General features: G+C 41.2%; 1 protein-coding gene across 1 annotated transcript; it reads right to left on the bottom strand.

Moving 5' to 3' along the window:
- Positions 1-19,638, bottom strand: LOC138962395 (uncharacterized). Its single transcript, XM_070334202.1, has 9 exons — positions 19,512-19,638; positions 13,179-15,424; positions 12,182-12,308; positions 11,227-11,379; positions 10,609-10,720; positions 9,598-9,729; positions 8,926-9,030; positions 4,782-4,961; positions 1-3,321 (listed from the first exon to the last, which is right to left on the bottom strand). Exons 2-9 carry the CDS (start codon positions 15,419-15,421, stop codon positions 3,110-3,112), a joined length of 3,264 nt encoding a protein of 1,087 aa, XP_070190303.1. The 5' UTR covers positions 15,422-15,424; positions 19,512-19,638; the 3' UTR covers positions 1-3,109.
- Between the last annotated feature and the right edge of the window lie 124 nt (positions 19,639-19,762).

Genomic DNA, 19,762 nt, shown 5'->3' with positions numbered 1-19,762 from the left:
GAACCTTACCTACCTTTAATTTAGACATCCTTATTTCAGTTAATTGTTAATTAACTTCTCAATTCAGCAGTAAGCATGAACACTTTTAACTCTGGCAGCTAACACAGGGTTCCTGCAGGGCAGAGCTGATACAATTCAATGAGTTTTCAAGGACATTTCCAGGACCAAATAAATGCTTTTCAAGGACATGATTTTCCCCAAATTAATGCAAAGCACCAAGCTTACCTTCAGTTTTTCAAGTCTGCAAACTATTAGTCATTCCGTAGTTGTTTCCCTTGCCAACTTCTGGGAAGGGAAGCAACTACGGGTGACTAGTAATAGTTAGTCTGCTTTCATTTTCACTCGATCTTTTATTTTCCCAAAATGTGTGTACTGTATTTGACGAAAAAAAAGGGGGTTGCATTTTTTTTTAAATAAGACAAGCTGCTGACGAAATGTATAGGCAACAATTTGGAAAAATCAAGTACTTTTCAATGACTATTTAACAAAACTATTTTCAAGCACTTTTCAAGGCCTGGAAAAGGTTTTCCAATTTTCAAGGAGTTTTCCAGGGTTCAAGGACTCTGTACGAACCCTGCTAACAGTTTTGTCCTCTCTTTTCAAAAGCAGCAGCTTTCAACATTCATATATTTCCCTGTTTTTCTGACCTGTTCTTCACAGACCCTTACGCTTTTCCTGTAGCACAGTTTTACATGATCTTGGCCGAGATGTAAATTTTGTTTTAAAATCAATCAAAGGATGTACAAACAAAAGGAGAAAGGAGGGGGAAAAAGCGCTTTCACCCTTGAAAAAAGTTTAACCAAGAAAAGTACAGAATGACACATCTTCATTTTGAAGGAATTTTTTCTTATGTTTGAAATTTGGACTATTTCTGCTATTTTCAACTTTGCATTTGAACACCTGTAAAAGGGCAAGAATATTGCCACCAAATGTCAAATCAGAATCAAAGAATGATGCACACAGTGGGGGGAAAAGTTTATGGTAAACCAGTTCTTACCAGATTAAATGGAGACTATCAAATATATAAAACAGAAATGCAGTAAAACAAAACAAAAATCAGTCATTAATAAAAGCTCACCAGACTCATGAGACCCGCGGGTTTAAACAGAATACCTTGTTCTCAAAATGCTTTCGAACACAAAGCCAGCGCATACATGTCTATATTTTGGTTTGCATCACATGCAGACAAGAACATGAACATGCTCATCTGCCCTATGTGAACCATAACTCCTCACATTACACTGTCTGTAATACACAAGACACACTCACAGCCACAAACACAAATCCTCGCTCAGCAGCGTGAAATCATTATGCTTTCAAGGAGTGAGCTGCAAGCAACCCTTCAAGTACGCACTGACCATTTCAGTCACTCCTCAATCTCTTGAAGAAAATAAGAGGAAGTTGTCCATCGATGCATTTCCCAATCTCACAATATGCACCTTCCTACATGTACGCAACAGCTGTTTTAGTCACTCCTTGCAGAACATGGGGTGAAGTTTTTCATCGCAGCATTCCCCAATCTCACAATACGCACTAGCGATTATAGTCAGACCTGAACGAACGCTGATTAGCATCACTGTCATACCCACACTGCAGCCGAGTTACCAGTCAAGTGAACTTCACATGTCGTTCGGTTTTACAAGACACACAATTTTCAACAATATTTTTCTTCTTGAGTTTTTTGGAACATGTTTGTCATTTTCCTCAACTGCAGGGTCAGCTTCGTCCTGTGAAGCATGCATCACATTCCGACTCTGATGGCACTTTCTTCAAAACTTTGTCATATTGTTTATTTTTGTCATCGTTTCTCTCAAACTGAACAACACACAGCTCAGAAAAATAAGTAATGTTTTTTGCCTCGTATAAAAAAATTCTGCTTTTAATAAAGATACATGTAACTTCTTTAACAAAATTTTTTTTTTTTAAATGTGCAAAAAGGTAACAGTATTAAAAAACAAGAGGCCAAGCCATCAAGGCTCACGTAAGAAATCGACAAACAGTAACACAAACTCAATCACTCCGTCACACACACACACACACACACACACACACACACACACACACACACACACACACACACACACACACACACACACACAGACAGAAAGAGAATAGGTGAAACTGTGCAAGAAAGCGAGACACTAGATCTAGATCTGTCTGTCTGCATGTACACTAGTTTCGGCCCGCTCAAAATAATAATGACCGAGACTTTCAGTACTTCCTTCGCGTGACGTCTAACCCTCTTACGTCATAATGTGACATCAATGTAATGTGACGTCTTCAAATGTTAGAGTTTCTACCACAGACATACACACGCACAAACACACTCACGCACACACACACGCACGCACAGACAGACAAAGTTACGATCGCATAGGCTACACTTACGTGAGCCAAAAATAATGAGGAGGGGGAAAAAAGAAGAAAAATAAAAAGGAATAACAGGATATGCTGAGACTTGAACCAATCCATTAACACAAAGAAAGTATGTCTTTTCTTTTCTTACATAAATGAAAATCACTGTCTGTCTGTGAACCGGTAGCAGTAGACAGACTAGCAAACCTTAGATTGAATCTTAAACAACCATAATATTTATCGCCTTGAGGAAATTGTTACTCTTCCTTTTTAATGACAAGTTCACAGAAGAAGAAAAAGGACAAAAAACTTGACAAAATATACAAACAATAAAAAGGTGTGTGTGTGATTGAACTCCGACTCATCTTAGTTTAGATTTTGACAGAGAGACTGAGCCAATATTGTAATTATTTGAATGTTGTTCAAGAAATTTTGTTTTTCTTCTGCACAAATGTTGCACATATTCTACACATCTATGGCATTGTTATTTACCCTTGAATCGGGAAGAGCATTACACAAATTCTTTATCCTATACAAAGCGTAATACCAATCAAAACAAGCCATGCTGGCTGCAAGCCTATGTACTGTCAAGTCTTTCTTTTTTAACTTAGTCTGGTCCTGTATTTCAAGTCAGCCTTTCCTACCACGCTCAAGTTTCCGCCTTTCGGCACCTGTACAGTATCACACTCAAGTCTTCACAAAATCTCTCCACATAGAACAGTCACAGCAGATCGGCAACGCTGCACAGCACACTTCACTGGCCATTGTCACTGGGGTCTGCAGCGCTGGACAGCAGCGGAAATTCTGGGGCACTGCGCAGCGCTTTCCACTGCGCCGTGTTGTGCCTGACGTAGAGTGTGATGCCAGCACGGTACACAGCAGGGATACGGATGTGAGAGGTAACCTGGGCACGGTAACCTGGCACGCTAGGCATGTTGTGTTCTCGTAGTACGTTCACCACTTGGCCTGTGTGTCGTCACAGAGACAGAAATTTGTATCAAATATATTGTTTCAAAAAATCAAAGAAAGATCAACAAAAAAAAAATGAAATGCAGGGATGTTGCTACAAATCCATACCTATAGGACAAATGTCCTGAGTTCTTCAGCATCAATAGGACATTTGACCGCTTTCAGAAAGTCTAATAGGACATTATGAATTTGCGCCAAACAGCTTATAACACATTACATGGAATTGTTCCAAAGTCATGCGCCCACACACCCACGCGCGCGCGCTGTAGAACACACACATAATATAGTAAATACATCAACACAGTGTGCGTATAATGTTGTATTTGTTTAGTTTCAAAGAAACCACAAAAAAGAAACCAACACGAACAACTTCAGAGCTCTTATTTGATTACAAACTGCATGATTTGGATAAAAGTTGAAAAACAAACTAATCTAATGCTGATCTTTTGCAGGCTTTAGGGTTTTTTTCAGCGGCATAATTCAGTGCTTTGTCTCGTATCGAAAACAAAAGCAGACGACAAATTTAGTCAGTTGGAGTTGTCTCCCGTACTCCTGTAACATGCACTGATCTGCGCGCGGTTATACCCAAACGGCGCATACCGCAAACGGTTCGGGAATTCCCGACAAAAGAAAAGATCCGCACTGGCGCGGCACTGGCAACTCCAGTGTCAGCTGAGCACGAGAGCGTTCGGTCTTTTAGAAGATGTGTATCTTGAAATGAAAATTAACGAATATCGCGCTGTCCGAAAGAATGGAGTGCATATCGGACAATGACCACGCTCAGGCTAAAACGATAGGACATCTGACCGACATGCGGCAATGTGAATCGGACATTTGGGGATTTTTATCGATAAATGTCTGATGTCCGACGCCTAACGACATCCCTGAAATGGAATGAAAAAAAGACAAAATGACCTTTACATTACAACATATTGCAGCAGAAGAGCGGTTCACCATTTGACAGATATTTGTATTAAACCCACATTGTTTCAAGAAACAGAGAAAACATAAAAACAGGTGGAATGAAGACAAAAAAAGACATATCTCTTCATGCTTTGTGCACTCAAATGCACACACACTGAGTTGAAGTAAAAAAAATCTCATCTGGTTTGGTCACTGGGCAATACTAATACAATAAAGGTGGAATTACACTCTGGGCACACATCCACACACACACACAAACTGATGTAATATGCACGCGCGCACACACACACACTTATGTAATATGCTCAGACAGACACAGACGTCATATTCTCAGACACGCACACAGACAGGCACACACCACCCAAACCCGCCCCCCCCCCCCCCCCCACATACATTCCCCCCACACACACAGAGACAGACACACACAGAGACAGACGCACCCCCCCCACCCCCTACACACACACACAGACAGACAGACACACACCCCTCCCCCCCCCCCCCCCCCCCCCCCCGTACACCCACGATGTACAGACCTAGGACGTTCATGGTACACCAGCGGGGGTCCAGGTGGCGGAGGAGGGGGGCGAGACTGGCGCTGGGCTGGAAGCGACTGACCACGTCCTGTCGGCGCACCATCAGCACGGAGTCGCTGCACAGCTGTTCCATCATCGTCTCCTCCGACACAATCTCCAGAGGGTTCGTCAAGTACACACCTTCACATCAATCAAAAAGTCAGTATACATGTCAACACCTTCCAAAAAATTAAATAATGAATATGTACACACCTTTAAACAGATTAAATAATAAACATAAGTGGCTGATTTAAGTAAAATGTCTGCATACAAACAGAAAACAGAAGATGATATAATAATGTATATTAGTGGCTGCTTAAAGTAAGATGTCTGCATAGCCATACAAACTGAAAACAGAAGATTAAATAATAAGTATTTGTGGCTGATTATAGTAAAATGTCTACATACACACTGAAAACAGAACATTAAATAATAAGTATTAGTGGCTGATTATATTAAGATGTCTGCATACACCCTGAAAACTGATGAAATAATTAATAAGTATTAGTGGCTGATTATAGTAAAATGTCTACATACACACTGAAAACAGAACATTAAATAATAAGTATTAGTGGCTGATTATATTAAGATGTCTGCATACACCCTGAAAACTGATGAAATAATTAATAAGTATTAGTGGCTGATTATAGTAAGATGTCTGCATACACCCTGAAAACTGATGAAATAATTAATAAGTATTAGTGGCTGATTATAGTAAGATGTCTGCATACAAACGGAAAACAGATTAAATAATTAATAAGTATTAGTACTTAGTACGTAGTTGATTGAAGTTAGATGTCAGCATACAAACTGAAGGAAAAAATACACTGAAAAAACCCTGGAAATCGAGAGGATAAGCCATACATTTCCACAAAATTTGTTATAGAATTTGTGGGAGAATGCCTGGAAAACTGCAACGTCTGTAAGGAATACCAAATTTGTTGGACAGCAATATTCTTCTGAGATACCAGGAACAACTTGAAGAAATGAACCAAAACCATGCCATTTCTTGGCAGGCAGACGGAGTGCAAACTTTTAGCAGAGCTCAGAGGATTTACTTCCCTTGTTTAATTGAGATGTCTGAGCTAAAGCAAAGATTTTATGAGCAACCTCTGTTAGTTCTTCCACTGGATAACTACCAACCATTTCAAAGTCCAAGGGAGGTAAAAAGAAAAATTAAAAAAAACTTCTATTTTTTTTCTTTCTTGCAACACAGCTGAAAACACGCAAACTCTGTCACAATTATGATCATCTCATACTCAACACCAAACAGCATCATGTATTAGGAGTAAACTCCTGCTGCTCAATCCTGTTATAAATGTTAAAGGCAGTAAACTTTTGCCAGTACCATAAGTAGCGTGGACCAAAATAAGAATAGATAACTGTAATTCTCTGCCACAGAAATGACCAAAATGTTTGGTCAGTGGATCTCCTTTTAGCAGGGTTGAGAATGCCGATACATGTAATAACGTTATGTGAGGTTAGATGTAAAAAAAACACCTGTTCATCACAAACGAAAGTGGGAATGTAGAAGTTAGAACTCAAAGGTGCATCCCAATGTGTTAAAAGAAAGTTGAAACAAGAAGAGCAAACGGTCGATCGAGTCACTTTCGCAGTTCTGAATATTATATGAGGCATCAGATGGACAGGAAGAAATTGCTATTCACAACACAATGAGTCACGTTCACATAAAATTTGAGCCCGGTCACTTTTATAGTTTCCGAGAAAAGCCCAACGTTAAGTTGTGTGTTGCCGAACAGAAAAGGCTAGTTATCTCCCTTGTTTTTCTGATAACGTTCGTAAAAGGCTACAGATGTAAATACTTTGATGTAAAGAATAATCCTACAAAGTTTCAATCACATCCGATGAACTTTGTCAAAGATATAAAATGTCTAATTTTTCCTTTGACGCTGACCTGTGACCTTGAAAAAGGTCAAAGGTCAACGAAACCATCGTTAAAGTGTAGAGGTCATTGGAGGTCACGACTAAACAAAATATGAGCCCGATCGCTTTGATAGTTTCCGAGAAAAGTCCAACGTTAAGGTGGTGTCTACGGACGGCCGGCCGGACGGCCGGACGGACGGCCGGCCGGACAGACTAACACTGACCGATTACATAGAGTCACTTTTTCTCAAGTGACTCAAAAACTGCAAATTGAACTTTTTGAAAATGTTTTAGTTTTCTAGATTGTGCATCATTTTGGTCCTCACAGTCAAGATGTATTTGAAGACCCACGAGCTAAAACAGATACTAAGAATCAACATTTACGGAGGGGAACTGTTGCTGGGAAATCCATGAAAAAATAACCCTCAAATTGTCCATGTGCTTACTGGAATATTCGGAAGTTGTCGAGCTGTAAGGTGCATGATCTTGTTGGCATTCTGTGATTCCTGTATAATATGGAAAAAGAAAATTAACAATGCCAAACATCTTTGTCGTCTTCTGGGCCAGCGTTCAGTGTCGCCGCCACTTCCTGAACCACTAAGAAAGCTGTTCTTGTGAGCTTTGCAGACGACATTAGTAACTGCTTTGGGTGCCTTCCCTTGGATCAAACAACACGACGTCGTAAAATGTGCATGGAATGCAGCATGCACGCACAGGCACAGTTGGCCGCTGTCAGCGCGAGTTCGATCCCAGGTTCGGCGGAAATTTATTTCACAGAGTCAACTTTGTGTGCAGACTCTCTTCGGTGTCCGAACCACCCCCCGTGTATACTACATTGGGTGTGCACGTTAAAGATCCCACGATTGACAAAAGGGTCTTTCCTGGCAAAATTGCTTAGGCACAGTTAATAATTGTCTACCATACCCGTGTGACTTGGAATAAGGCCGTGAAAGGTAAATATGCGCCGACATGGCTGCAATCTACTGGCCGTATAAAATTTCATCTCACACGGCATCACTGCAGAGCGCCTAGAACTGTACCCACGGAATATGCGCGATATAAGCCTCATTGATTGATTGATTGACAGGCACTTGACACGGCGGTTGGTGGGGTCATTCTTATGGGTGTGCTATCCTGTCTGATACAACTACACCACAAAATCAGTTAGCTCAGGCCCAAAAAAAAAATAGGTCTGTTTACGGTAACATAGGCGAAAAAAATAGGGTCGGTAGGTCGGGATTTTTTTTGTTTTTTTTCTTCCAAAAAACCATATTTTTACGTTATTTTGCCAAAAAAACGATTTTTTTTTTCCCCAAATGCCAAAAAAAAGTCTAGGGTCGCGCGAAAAAACTAGGGTCGGTCGGGTTACCGTAAACAGACCTATTTTTTTTTGGCCTCATCTGTTACAAGCATGAGCAAAAACAGAAACATGTAAAAATAACACCTGGCTGTCTATCGGAATAGCTCGTTTGTCATGGATGGAGTGCAAATAATAGACATGCATACTAAAAACCTTTTTATTTTCACCATCCTCGACTTTTTTTTAACAGTGTTATTCCTTTTTATGTAACTAAACCTCTTCCGTAAATTTTGTCTTAAATATTTCATACCATATTTTGAACACTATTACTTCAGTGACAATGGTCTTCATTTTTTCTCTCAAAAATCATGTCCAAGTGGTGTTTGTACCCTACCCATATAAAAACGTCACCAAAAAAACATTACCGCTTGGACTGCTCCAAATTCTGTATTATACGTCTTCTAAGAGACCAAATACATCATCTCTGCATTTGCATCATAAACTTTAACTTGATAACAAAATAAACTTATTATTTATTCTCTCTCTCTCTCTCTCTCTCTCTCTCTCTCTCTCTCTCTCTCTCTCTCTCTTTCAACTTCAGGCCCTTCAAGCGTTATTATTCTGATTTGTTTCTTTTTGGTTTCATTTTTCATTGCTCATTTTTCTTTTTGATTTATCTCCCTTTCCCCCTTCTTTTGCACTTGGAGGACATCATCGCCATCTTCTCTGATAAGTCGTTTTCATATTTGTATTGTTGTTTTCATTTTTTTAACCTGTTGAAGACCTTTAGGTCGAAACGTTGTTCATTGTCATTTGTTTGTATATTTCGTTGCGAGTCCAGTATATTCTCTTTGATAACAAAATTGGTTTACCCACGCTACCTTTAGGATTAGGGGCGGTGTTTAATTTCAGAAGACTTACCTCTGGGTCCCACACCGTACACCATCTGGTGGTGCCAAGCGTCTGGAATCTGTTGATGCTGTTTGACGCCTTGCTGAAGGTTCAATGTCGCAATGGGCACAGCGCCTGAAGAACAAAAGAGAAACTTTTTGCTTACTTTTGGTCTGCACAGAAGCATTACAGAGACTTTTAAGCTAATAAGGAAATAAGAACAGTTTTGGTTATAAGAGACAATCAGTGATGAAGTTATGGTGGCTACTGCCGTTTTTTCAATCAATGTTTCAAGGAACATAAACCAAACTGGGATCTATTACTTCTTCTTCTTCGTCGTTCGCTCAGACAAGGATCTATTACAAATCTATACATATCAATTCTCTAAAGACAGAGACAAACTCCCTCAAAATAACAAAAAAACAAAAAACAAAAACAAAAACTTTATTCTCTACCCCCCAGCGGTTACAGAAGTAAAGTGCAACCCCCCTTTTAAGACCTTCAAAAATCTCCAAAAGTCCGGTCTTAGAAGGCAGGAAGTCTTAACATGTAGGTACATTTATCCATGTTATCGACGAAAAATCTGAAAAACTAGGGTCATTAAAAAATAAAAAAAGTGGGGGGGAGGGGGGGGGGGGGGGGGGGGGGACGACTAACAAAAAAGGGAGTCCTAAAAAGGGTTTTTTCACAGTATTAACTTACCTCGTTTCATCCATTGTGAAAGCCACGTCAGGAGCTGAACATTGCGAGGCGGCCACAGCTGAAAGAACCGACCACGGATCTCTCCTTTCGTCAGGCGTTCCACACCCGACAGCAAGTCCTCAGCCGTTGTGCCTGAGAAAAAGAGTACACATGCTCACACTCACAACATCAAAATCTTCAACTGACGATCCAGTGTAAAACTGCTAAAAATAAAGACAAATAGTGAATTAAAAATAATGAAGAAGAGACAATTTACATTTTCAGAAATGCATTGCAAATTGCATGTTTACTTGCTTTTCAAAACAAACCCTGAAAGAGAAATTTCAGAAGATAACAGAGAAAAACTCAAATATTTCAGAACGTGTAGATAAATTGTATCCACAAAGTCTTACTTTTTTCAAATATTTCTGAACTTATTCCAAATATATTGCACATGGCCATGTGTCTTGTCTCCTTACATAATTCTGAACAATCAAACGATAAAATAACACAAGCTGAATGAAACCCCTAAAAAGTGACTTTTGCAGGGTTCCTGCAGGGCAGAGCTGATACAATTCAAGGAGTTTTCAAGGACATTTCCAGGACCAAATAAATGCTTTTCAAGGACATGATTTTCCCCAAATTAATGCAAAGCACCAAGTCATTCCGTAGTTGTTTCCCTTGCCAACTTCCGGGAAGGGAAGCAACTACGGGTGACTAGTAATAGTTAGTTCGTCTGCTTTCGTTTTCACTCGATCTTTTATTCTCCCAAAATGTGTGTACTGTATTTGACGAAAACAAAGGGGGTTGCATTATTTTTTTTAAATAAGACAAGCAGCTGACGAAATGTATAGGCAACAATTTGGAAAAATCAAGTACTTTTCAATGACTATTTAACAAAACTCTATTTTCAAGCACTTTTCAAGGCCTGGAAAAGGTTTTCCAATTTTCAAGGAGTTTTCCAGGGTTCAAGGACTCTGTACGAACCCTGCTTTTGTGCCAATCCATGATTACCGAACAGTGAAAAAGTACCTGCGACAGCCCTGGATGCCAGATACTCTGCCACAGATGCCTTCTCCTTCCTCATGTTGACCTGTATGGTGTTGCACACGTCCTCTTTCTCTGCCACCAGTTCAAACGCTTTCTGCAATTTGCAAAAAACAACACACTTCACTTTTACGTAAATAAAGATCAAGATGTCCTAAGCGAACTCATCTGTAACCACATGGATAAATTCTGAGTGTTCAAAAAATGTTGTTCAAGTACTTTTATATTTCACTTTTTTTCATTACTGCACTTATTTGGCAAAGACTGAAAGACTGACTGTGAAATTTGGATTTTTTGTATCGATCACTCACTCGGTCCAAATGTAAAAACTCAAGCACAATAAAACACCTATCGAAGATAAAAGAAAAGAAGACAAACAAGAAAAACAAACAAGAAATACAGTCGAATCTGTCCACAATGACGATCCAAGAGACCAACCAACAGCGGTTGTTAGAAACAGGTAGGGGCAGGTGAAAATATAGCAACAACATCAGCGGGGATCTTCATAGGTGGTTGTAATGAGCATGTGGTCGTTACTAAGAGGTGGTCGCCGGGGCAGGTTCAACTGTAACAACCTGTATGCATGCAGGCACTGGGACTTACCAAGAGATTGAGCACAGCAGTCTGTCCACAAGCAGACATCCCGATCTGTTTGACTTGCAGCAGGTAGGCCTCATACTCGCTCCAGATCATGATGCGTTCCACCGATGGCAAGGAATCCATGCCATTTTCAATGGGCCGGCAAACTATCCGTTTCTGTGAGAAAAAGCACACATGTATGAGTTTAACACGAGTTTCATGGACCTTTATATTTAATGTTGTTTTCATTGTAACACTAACAGAATAAATTAGGACTGTTAATGAGAAATGGAAACAGGGCTCCCCACAGATCCTCTACCATAAGGGATCCCGGACCAGACCTGCTAACCCTTGTGAAACTGCAAGTGTAGCAATTAACATTTGTTTGGAGTTTTCAGCGTAGCAAATGGTGTTTTAGTATAGTGTAGCATTGTCTTCTTCTTCAGCGTTCCAGAATTTTCTGGTTACGTGTGAGCTCGTTTGCCCATTTGGGTTCCTCAAACTATACTCTGAGAGCATAGTCAACTTCACTCCGCTTTCGTTGAGTAGGCATGCTGGGTATTTTCGTGTTTCCATAACCCACCGAACTCTGACATGGATTACAGGATCTTTTCCGTGCGCACTTGGTCTTGTGCTTGCGTGTACACACGAAGGGGGTAAAGTCACTAGCAGGTCTGCACATAAGTTGACCTGGGAGATCGGAAAAATCTCCACTCTTAACCCACCAGGCGGCAGCGACCGGGATTCGAACTCACGACCTCCCGATTAGGAGGCCGACGTCTTACCACCATGCCACTGCGCCCGTCGTAGCATTGTCTAAAATGTATTCTCACATCCACATTTAGGCTATTTCGCGCAAGAATATATACTGTACACAAAACATTTTTTTCGATGAGTTAAAGCAAAAACCATATTACATTTGTATCCTTTGCATCCACAGAAACACTGAGACAGACATGATAAACACAAGCGTACAAACCTTTTTGCCATCCTTGCCTCCCTTGGTGGTTGGTTGGTGGAGAGAGTTATGTGCCATGCAGCAATCAGCAGAAGGACAAAGACGGTATCCATAGCTCTCATCATACACAGGCTCTGACACACCAGACCTACAGTCAAGAAATAACATATTTCTGAATAAATATCATAAAAGATTCTCACAGTATTTTCCTCACTGGATAAAACCTAACAAAAGTAACATGTTGCATGAACTCTCTTTGATTATTTGCAGTCAAGGGAAACATAAATTTTTTTTTAATAAATTAAGTAGATTTATAAAAAAAAAATTAAAAAAAAAACGCCACCAAATGTACACTTTACATAAGATTACACACACACACACACACACACACATACAGAGATAACACAATATAGCGGCTAATTCTCAGATGGCACCATATTGCACCATTTTGCATCTTTGGTCAAAAACGCAAACATGCATCTTTGACGCTTCTTGCCTTTGTCAATGTCCCATCCGAATTTAGTTGAGGGGGACAAATGTCCCATTGCCTTTTTCTCCCAGGCGAAACCCTGCTAATAGCTTAGAAGAATGTGATTGTTACACTGACAGTAACAATGAAATGAAGAGTTTAAATAATGCAGTGCTGTGCCTAAACCTATGAAGCCTTTAGTGTAACTGTAAAGTTCTGTACGAATGCAAGCAATACTACTACTCATGATTCATACTACACTTACTTTGATAATTGCGACAAAGTACACACATAAGATTATAAGTACAGTGTATCACAATCACTGCAAGTACCCATGTGTGTTTGGTGAACTAACACAAGTTATGAAATATGTTATTTTCCATACTGTACTACTACTAAACTTGTACTCTCAACAATAACAGAAGGGTTCTACTTCTAGTAGTTCTACCTCTGTTTCTTTAATAATCTCTACACAAGATTTCTGATGTACTGATCAGTAATTTTCATTTGGTAACACTCAATGAAACAATAATAATCATAAAAGCTCACTCTGAGTTGGCCCTCCACGGAGCATCCCCAAAAGGACTTTTGTAGTCGGGTCGTCTAAAGGACTCCACGTTAGGTCCCAGAGTCCCTAACGTGGCCTGGTCTTGGAGGGACACCCTGTCGCCAGCCCTCTCATACATGATACCAGGGGCAGGGGCCACAGGGCAAGGGTACATGACGTTGTTGTCGTCGCACTTTCCTGGGCCCGCACCCGACCCGCAGTCCCCATCCCTTCCTTCCTCCACCATGGGGAACTTGTCAAACACTTTCTGCTGGCGGTTGCTCTCGTCGTTGAAGTTGGAGGGGGCCACGTCATCCAGGCCATTGGCCATGGCCTCTCCGGAGCGGGAGGCGGGGTGGAGGCGACTCAGGTTGTTGACAGGAGGGGGAGGGGCACAGGCTCCACCCGCTTCCCCTTCCAACGGGGAGTCTGAGGGAAGGTGAGGGTGGGGGCAGTGGCGGGCAGCGCTGTGACCAGCCAGAAAAGCGTGGGGCACACAGCTGGGCATGGGCCACTGGTTCTCCTGCAGGCAGCAGGCGCGATCAAAGTGGAAACACATCGTCAGGTCCCCGCCTGCACCAAACTGGGGCTCTCCCACTCTGCTGTGCTCGTTGTGGGAAGGAGCCACAAGCGCCTCGGCTACACCCGCACCCTCTGACGACGTGACTGGAACCTCTTGGCACATCTTGTTGTCCGCTGGCGCTCCTTCACTCAACTCATCCTCGTTTTCGCTCTCGCTGCTGTTCCAGAAAACGCCTTCAGAGCTGGACAAGTCCCGAGGCAGCAGAAAATTGTCAAAGCCTCCATCATGACTTGGACTAGAATAGGAAGTTCTGACAATAGCACCATCCCTTAGAGGCTGAAGACCTGATGGTGAGTCTTGGTTGTGGTTCAGCTCCTTGTCTGATCCACCCGACAAATCATTTTCTAACTGGGAAGACACATGTTCCGGCCTGTTAGGATACGGCGCTATTGCCTGTTCTGCCAGGTCACCATTTACAGAAGATAACGAAGCAGAGTCAGCAGAACTGGAGAGAAGCTGGCGAGATGAGGCAGGCAAGTCTGCATCAATAAAGTCTCCATTGTCCTCCTCAGCATGGCTCTCGTTTCGCCGTCCCACAGCACCACGCCTATACAAGCCATCCTCCGAATCACTAGAATTGCAGCCACGATAGGGGAAGTAACGCCGCTGGCCCCCATTTCTATGGTGATGTAAGAGAGGAGAACCATGCAACGCGTGTCCATTGGGAAAGTTTGACCTTTCATTACCACCGTCTTCTGGTGAGGGAATACTGGAGTCTTCGGTGTAGACAAGATTTTCATCAACTAAAACGTTTCTGTCAAAATCACAGACTGCTCCTTCATCGACTAAGTCATCGTCCCTTCTGAGCGCCACTGGCTGGTTGAACCCTCCCTGATCACGCTGAGGGACAGGGGGAGACATCTCTCCATTGCACTGACCTGCATTTCTCGGCCTTCCACCCATGTGAGAACAGTCCACCACATTGGGTCGCACCACGGAAATCCCGCCTTGAAACTTGGCGCCCTCTTCCTCAGAATCAGACAGCGCTGCGCTGTGGTGTCGATCGTCTCTGCGCAAGCGTCTTCTCAGTTTCTTAGGCCTGGTGCCTTTGTGACACTGATGTGACTGGCCCATGGCCGACCCAATGTCAGGCGCAGCAAGGTCAAAGTTATCATCAGTGCTTAGATCATGAGAAAACCCACCACCACCATTCACTACTCGGCTTGAACCTGACAGAAAATTTGTTTGTGAGGTGACTAGGCTGGGATTATGCGAGAACACAGACACCAAACCATTCAGATGCATCCCAGACCTGTCATGGCTGCAACTGGCCCCAGCCTCGTTCTTTGAGTGAAAAACACTGGCTGCAGCAGTAGGGTTACCTTGTGTCACAACAGCCTGTAGTGATGAACTGTTCCTCTCGTACCTTTTGTTCAGACAGTCTGGAACATGGGTGCTCCTGATTGCTGGCGAGGACAAACAGCCATTTAGGTGGCTGTCGGTCGTCACTTGGGAATGGGATGACGCTTGCATCACACTGGTCCTTGTGACAATGTTTGTCGTGCCGTCATCTCTGTTTGCGGGAAGGCTACTGCTCTGAGTCTCGATGCTTTCTTCGGCCCCACTGCTGTCTCTTGCTGCTGTGGTAGCTGTTGGGTTTGTAATGTCATCTTGATCTTCCTCGCCGCTTTCACTCTTGACTGGACCATTATCAGCCATCATGTCCTGGAAAATACACATCAAACTCAAAGATCACTTGCACTGCATTATTATTTACAAAATAAATGTGACAAAAATGTCACAGACTCATAAATGTATTTATTCCAAAGAGAATATTATAACTACAAGGATGAAAAGTTGAATACCAAGCACAGATACTGAGATAGAACTTAGTTAAGCAGTGATCGCGCTAGGTATTTTTCAAACCGGTATGACGTCATGAGCTGGCTACAAGGCTCTCACGAAAATCGGTAAGCTTGCCAAGGCAACCAGTAAAAGACAAACAATGACTTACAATACATTAAATCAATGTCAGTGGTATGCGGACGTTTTTTCTCCCCCCCCCCCCCCCCCCCTCAAAACAACTGTCGCACAACTTGACAGTGACACATCAGCAGCCGCTGTGTGTGAGAGAGAGAGAGAGAGAGAGAGAGAGAGAGAGAGAGAGAGAGAGAGAGAGAGAGAGAGAGAGAGAGAGAGACTTCCGAAATAAAATAGGAAAGCAAATAGTAATCACGCCACTGGAAGACTTACTCACTAGTTACTTAATTTAGTGTTACAGTTTCATGACTTTCGCCTAGTCTTTGTTGTCAAAAAGTTTTCACGCGCAGAGCCAACAGCATTTCTATGACTTAGCGATTTTGAATGGTCTTCGAGAGATGAATGTTGAAAATTTCGACAACCTCTTGTGTAAACATTTTTTTGACGTGTTTTTTTTTGCAGTCTTCACAAAACATGAGAAAGTTCTCCCCCTCCCCCTCTGTCCGCAACCACAGAAACTCTTTGCACCATTTTTCCTGAAATCGTTTGACAGTCAGTGGAAGATGCCGATGTTGGTTTCTATGCCGCCGCTTGAGACTCGGGCTCTGCAGATGTACTAGGCCGTGAAGTACTTTCACTTTCAGTTCCTTCATTCAAAGGCCTTTTCTCACCTCTTGGGGGTAGAAAAGACAGTAAAGATCGTTGCTTCTTCATCGCAATCGACTCGCCTCACAATAATCAACTGTATGTAGACAAAGATCTAAGCTGGTGTGAGTACGTGATTTCCCGGTATGATGCTATGTCGGCTATAGTTAGACGCCGTCCCTTATATCATAAACTGAAAGATTTTACGATGGACCGGGAACCGAAAGAAATGGCGCGAAAAGTATGATGTCTGATTTTTGACGTCATGTTTGACACCTTGACATCAAGTGTCATCAATGGAGACATAATCGCAACATTGTAGCGCTGTCACAACAAGCCATCCAAATCTCTCTCTCTCTCTCTCTCTCTCTCCCTCGTACGATTTTTGTGATTACTACTTTTTTTTTTACCTGTCAAACTAAATAACAATCGGTACGTCTGACCGACATCCACTATTTTTTCCGGTATTGGCGAATCTTAACCGGTAAAATACCGGAAATTACCGGTAAACGCGATCCCTGGTTAAGATAAGGAAATTAGGTTTATTCTTTCTAATTCAATCGTAGTCTACTAGTACTAGTACAGTAGTACTAGTAGTTGAATGTAAACACTACCAAGTAGTATTCATTGAAAAGAGGCACTCCGTCTGGTGATGTCAATCTCCAGGTAAGCAGAAATCATACTGATTAATTGAAGGGGGATGGGAAGGCTGTGTTGTGTAGGATGTGCATTCAAGGTTCGGAGAATGCATGTGTAGAGAGCAGTGGGTGAATTTATAACGTTCTATTAGTTACGTAGTAAGTAACATACGCAAACATTTATAGTTTGCTGTGTGACATTTATCTATAAACATATGTCGTTCTGCGTCGGACATTGGTCATACTCATAGTCCGATTAACTGCCTCAAATATCCATTCATAAGGTCAGGTGTCGGTCTTTTCTTTCTTTCTTTATTTGGTGTTTAACGTCGTTTTCAACCACGAAGGTTATATCGCGACGAGGGAAAGGGGGGAGATGGGATAGAGCCACTTGTCAATTGTTTCTTGTTCACAAAAGCACTAATCAAAAATTTGCTCCAGGGGCTTGCAACGTAGTACAATGTATGACCTTACTGGGAGAATGCAAGTTTCCAGTACAAAGGACTTAACATTTCTTACATACTGCTTGCCTAAAATCTTTACAAAAATTGACTATATTCTGTACAAGAAACACTTAACAAGGGTAAAAAGAGAAACAGAATCCGTTAGTCGCCTATTACGACATGCTGGGAGCATCAGGTAAATTCTTCCCCCTAACCCGCGGGGGGTCAGATGTCTATTCTTTGTAGAGGACAGGCTCAGTCAAATTAAATTTAGCTTGTGTCGGTCAAAACGCTTTCACTGCATTCATTGATGATTCAATTTAAACCGCAGAGCTGGGCCGTGCCAGAATTTCGCAGCTATGTACTCAAGATCACAACACTAGGTGACCCTTTTCTTGTTTGGCAACATATTTAAACCACAACACAAACATCAGACACAGCAACAGGCTCAGCAACTGTTCCAGAGAATCGGTAACTGAAATTCTGTTTCATGCAGTCACTTTATGTAGCCCACTGGCATGGAATCAGCCCCTTTAGTCTCACTCTCAGGTAATGAAGTATGGAGTAATTACTTGCCCTAAACATCAGTGGTTTTGGGTACACTGAGTCCTTTTAACAGTTAGCGTGTGGAACAAACTCACTTGAAATAGTTTGTTGTACATTTCAAGCAGTCATGAATTCATTGGTGAAGTGATATTTTTCTCATCAACTGCTCAAGGGAGGTAACTGTGTAATGTCATTGTCATTAGTCTGTCTCATAACTCATAACTCATAACATTTTATTGATCCAACAAAGGAAATTAATTTAGTCATCAGCACATATAGGTCATTAATTAATAACTATAAAAGAAAAAAAGAAGAAAATTCATAAAACCCATGATATAAAAATACCCTTGTTTTATTCAACCTAGTAAAAAAAAATGTAATGTTTCAAAAATTCAAATAAAAAAATCAAGTGCTCTTTAATCAAAATAAAAAAGAATGTTTATATTACAAACACACACACAAAAAATATATAGGGAGAGAGAGAAAGAGATGCTAACAGTAAAAGTGGAACCAGCCAAATTGTGTATTACTACTATTAGTGAAAGTCAAAATGAAGAGTTGCCAAGTATTCCCAAATCATTTTCCTCAGCTCCTTACCTAGTCTACTAGTTCTTCTTTATTTTGTAAACCTAGCTGATGTAACAAAGTAAACAAAAATGTTGTACAGTTAAAAAAAAAAAAAAGAAGAAGACAAGAGAGAACAGTTATAGCAGACACTGATGTCTATGACCACTGTTGGTGATGCAAAATGTCCAATTGAAAACCGTAAAGCCAGTCAAAAAACTCAAATTTATGTCTTATACATGTTGATGAGATCAGGAAATTTGTCCCATTCAGATTCACAAAAATGTGTACAATTTACAAACATTCCTGTTACACTTACAGTGTTATAATTAAGAGACATTTTTTAACTGTCAGTCACCATCCAGTGTATGGAATGTGGTCAGCCCCAAAAGAGACAGTGGTACTTGAAAATGTATGGCACACTATACATGTAGTACAAAAGTTTAAAAAAAAAACAGCTTAAAAATTGAACTTGAAGTTCAACAGACAGAGTAACAAAAACAGAAACAGTAAAGGCAAACTTTAACAGACAAATGCACGCATGACGCAAAGATACATATCTTAATACACAATGACCACTATGTATATATACAGCACTTAAAGTGTGTCTTTTTCGGAATGAAAAACAACAGAATAAAGCTTAATAATCTAGCTACCACTACCACTAGTACCAGTACCATACTGCTTGTTTACGTCTCCTACTCGTGGCATATCTTCAATCATTTCGACTGGATCTACTGGTGCCCCAGTAGAGCTGGATTTTTTTCGGTTTGGTTGAAATTGGTATTAAAAGGTCATGTGCAAATAAATGTCTTTGAGTAACACCAATAGCGTAACAATGACAGTGACACTGTCACGGTGACACGACAGACACTAGTGACTGAGACATCAATTTTCTCTTAAATAAAAGTAATTTTGTAGTAGTACATCACTGACATTTTGTCACATTCCACTGTCGTCACATTGAGAAACAAAGCAAAAGCATTCAAGGCTTACCAAGTTAATTTACAACCACCACTCCCACAACTGGGAGCTTAACGCACTAAAGTGGATCTGATTTTCACATTTTCCCCAACAACTTTGGTTTCTGAAGGAAGACGTACTTCCGCCATTTCGGTATCCCATGATACCTTACAAAATTTGTTAGAGCGGAACACTAACGACTTAGAAATTAAATAATTTCTTTAGAACTGCTTCAAATACCCAGAAAGAAAAAGGACATCTCGGTGCCAGTCAAACATATTTTT

The sequence above is a fragment of the Littorina saxatilis genome, linkage group LG1 (assembly GCF_037325665.1).
Source record: "Littorina saxatilis isolate snail1 linkage group LG1, US_GU_Lsax_2.0, whole genome shotgun sequence".
Classification (NCBI taxonomy): Eukaryota; Metazoa; Mollusca; class Gastropoda; order Littorinimorpha; family Littorinidae; genus Littorina; species Littorina saxatilis.
This window is presented reverse-complemented; position numbering and strand designations above follow the sequence as displayed.

What these genes read in the sequence shown, in the direction of transcription:
- LOC138962395 (XM_070334202.1), bottom strand. Translation starts at nt 15,421, where the DNA reads ATGATGGCTGATAATGGTCCAGTCAAGAGTGAAAGCGGCGAGGAAGAT. An exon ending in CCGTGGAGGGCCAACTCAGA is followed by an intron (nt 12,309 to 13,178) that starts GTGAGCTTTTAT and finishes TCTTGACTGTAG; the next exon opens with GTCTGGTGTGTCAGAGCCTG. An exon ending in GTGTACCATGAACGTCCTAG is followed by an intron (nt 3,322 to 4,781) that starts GTCTGTACATCG and finishes GACGACACACAG; the next exon opens with GCCAAGTGGTGAACGTACTA.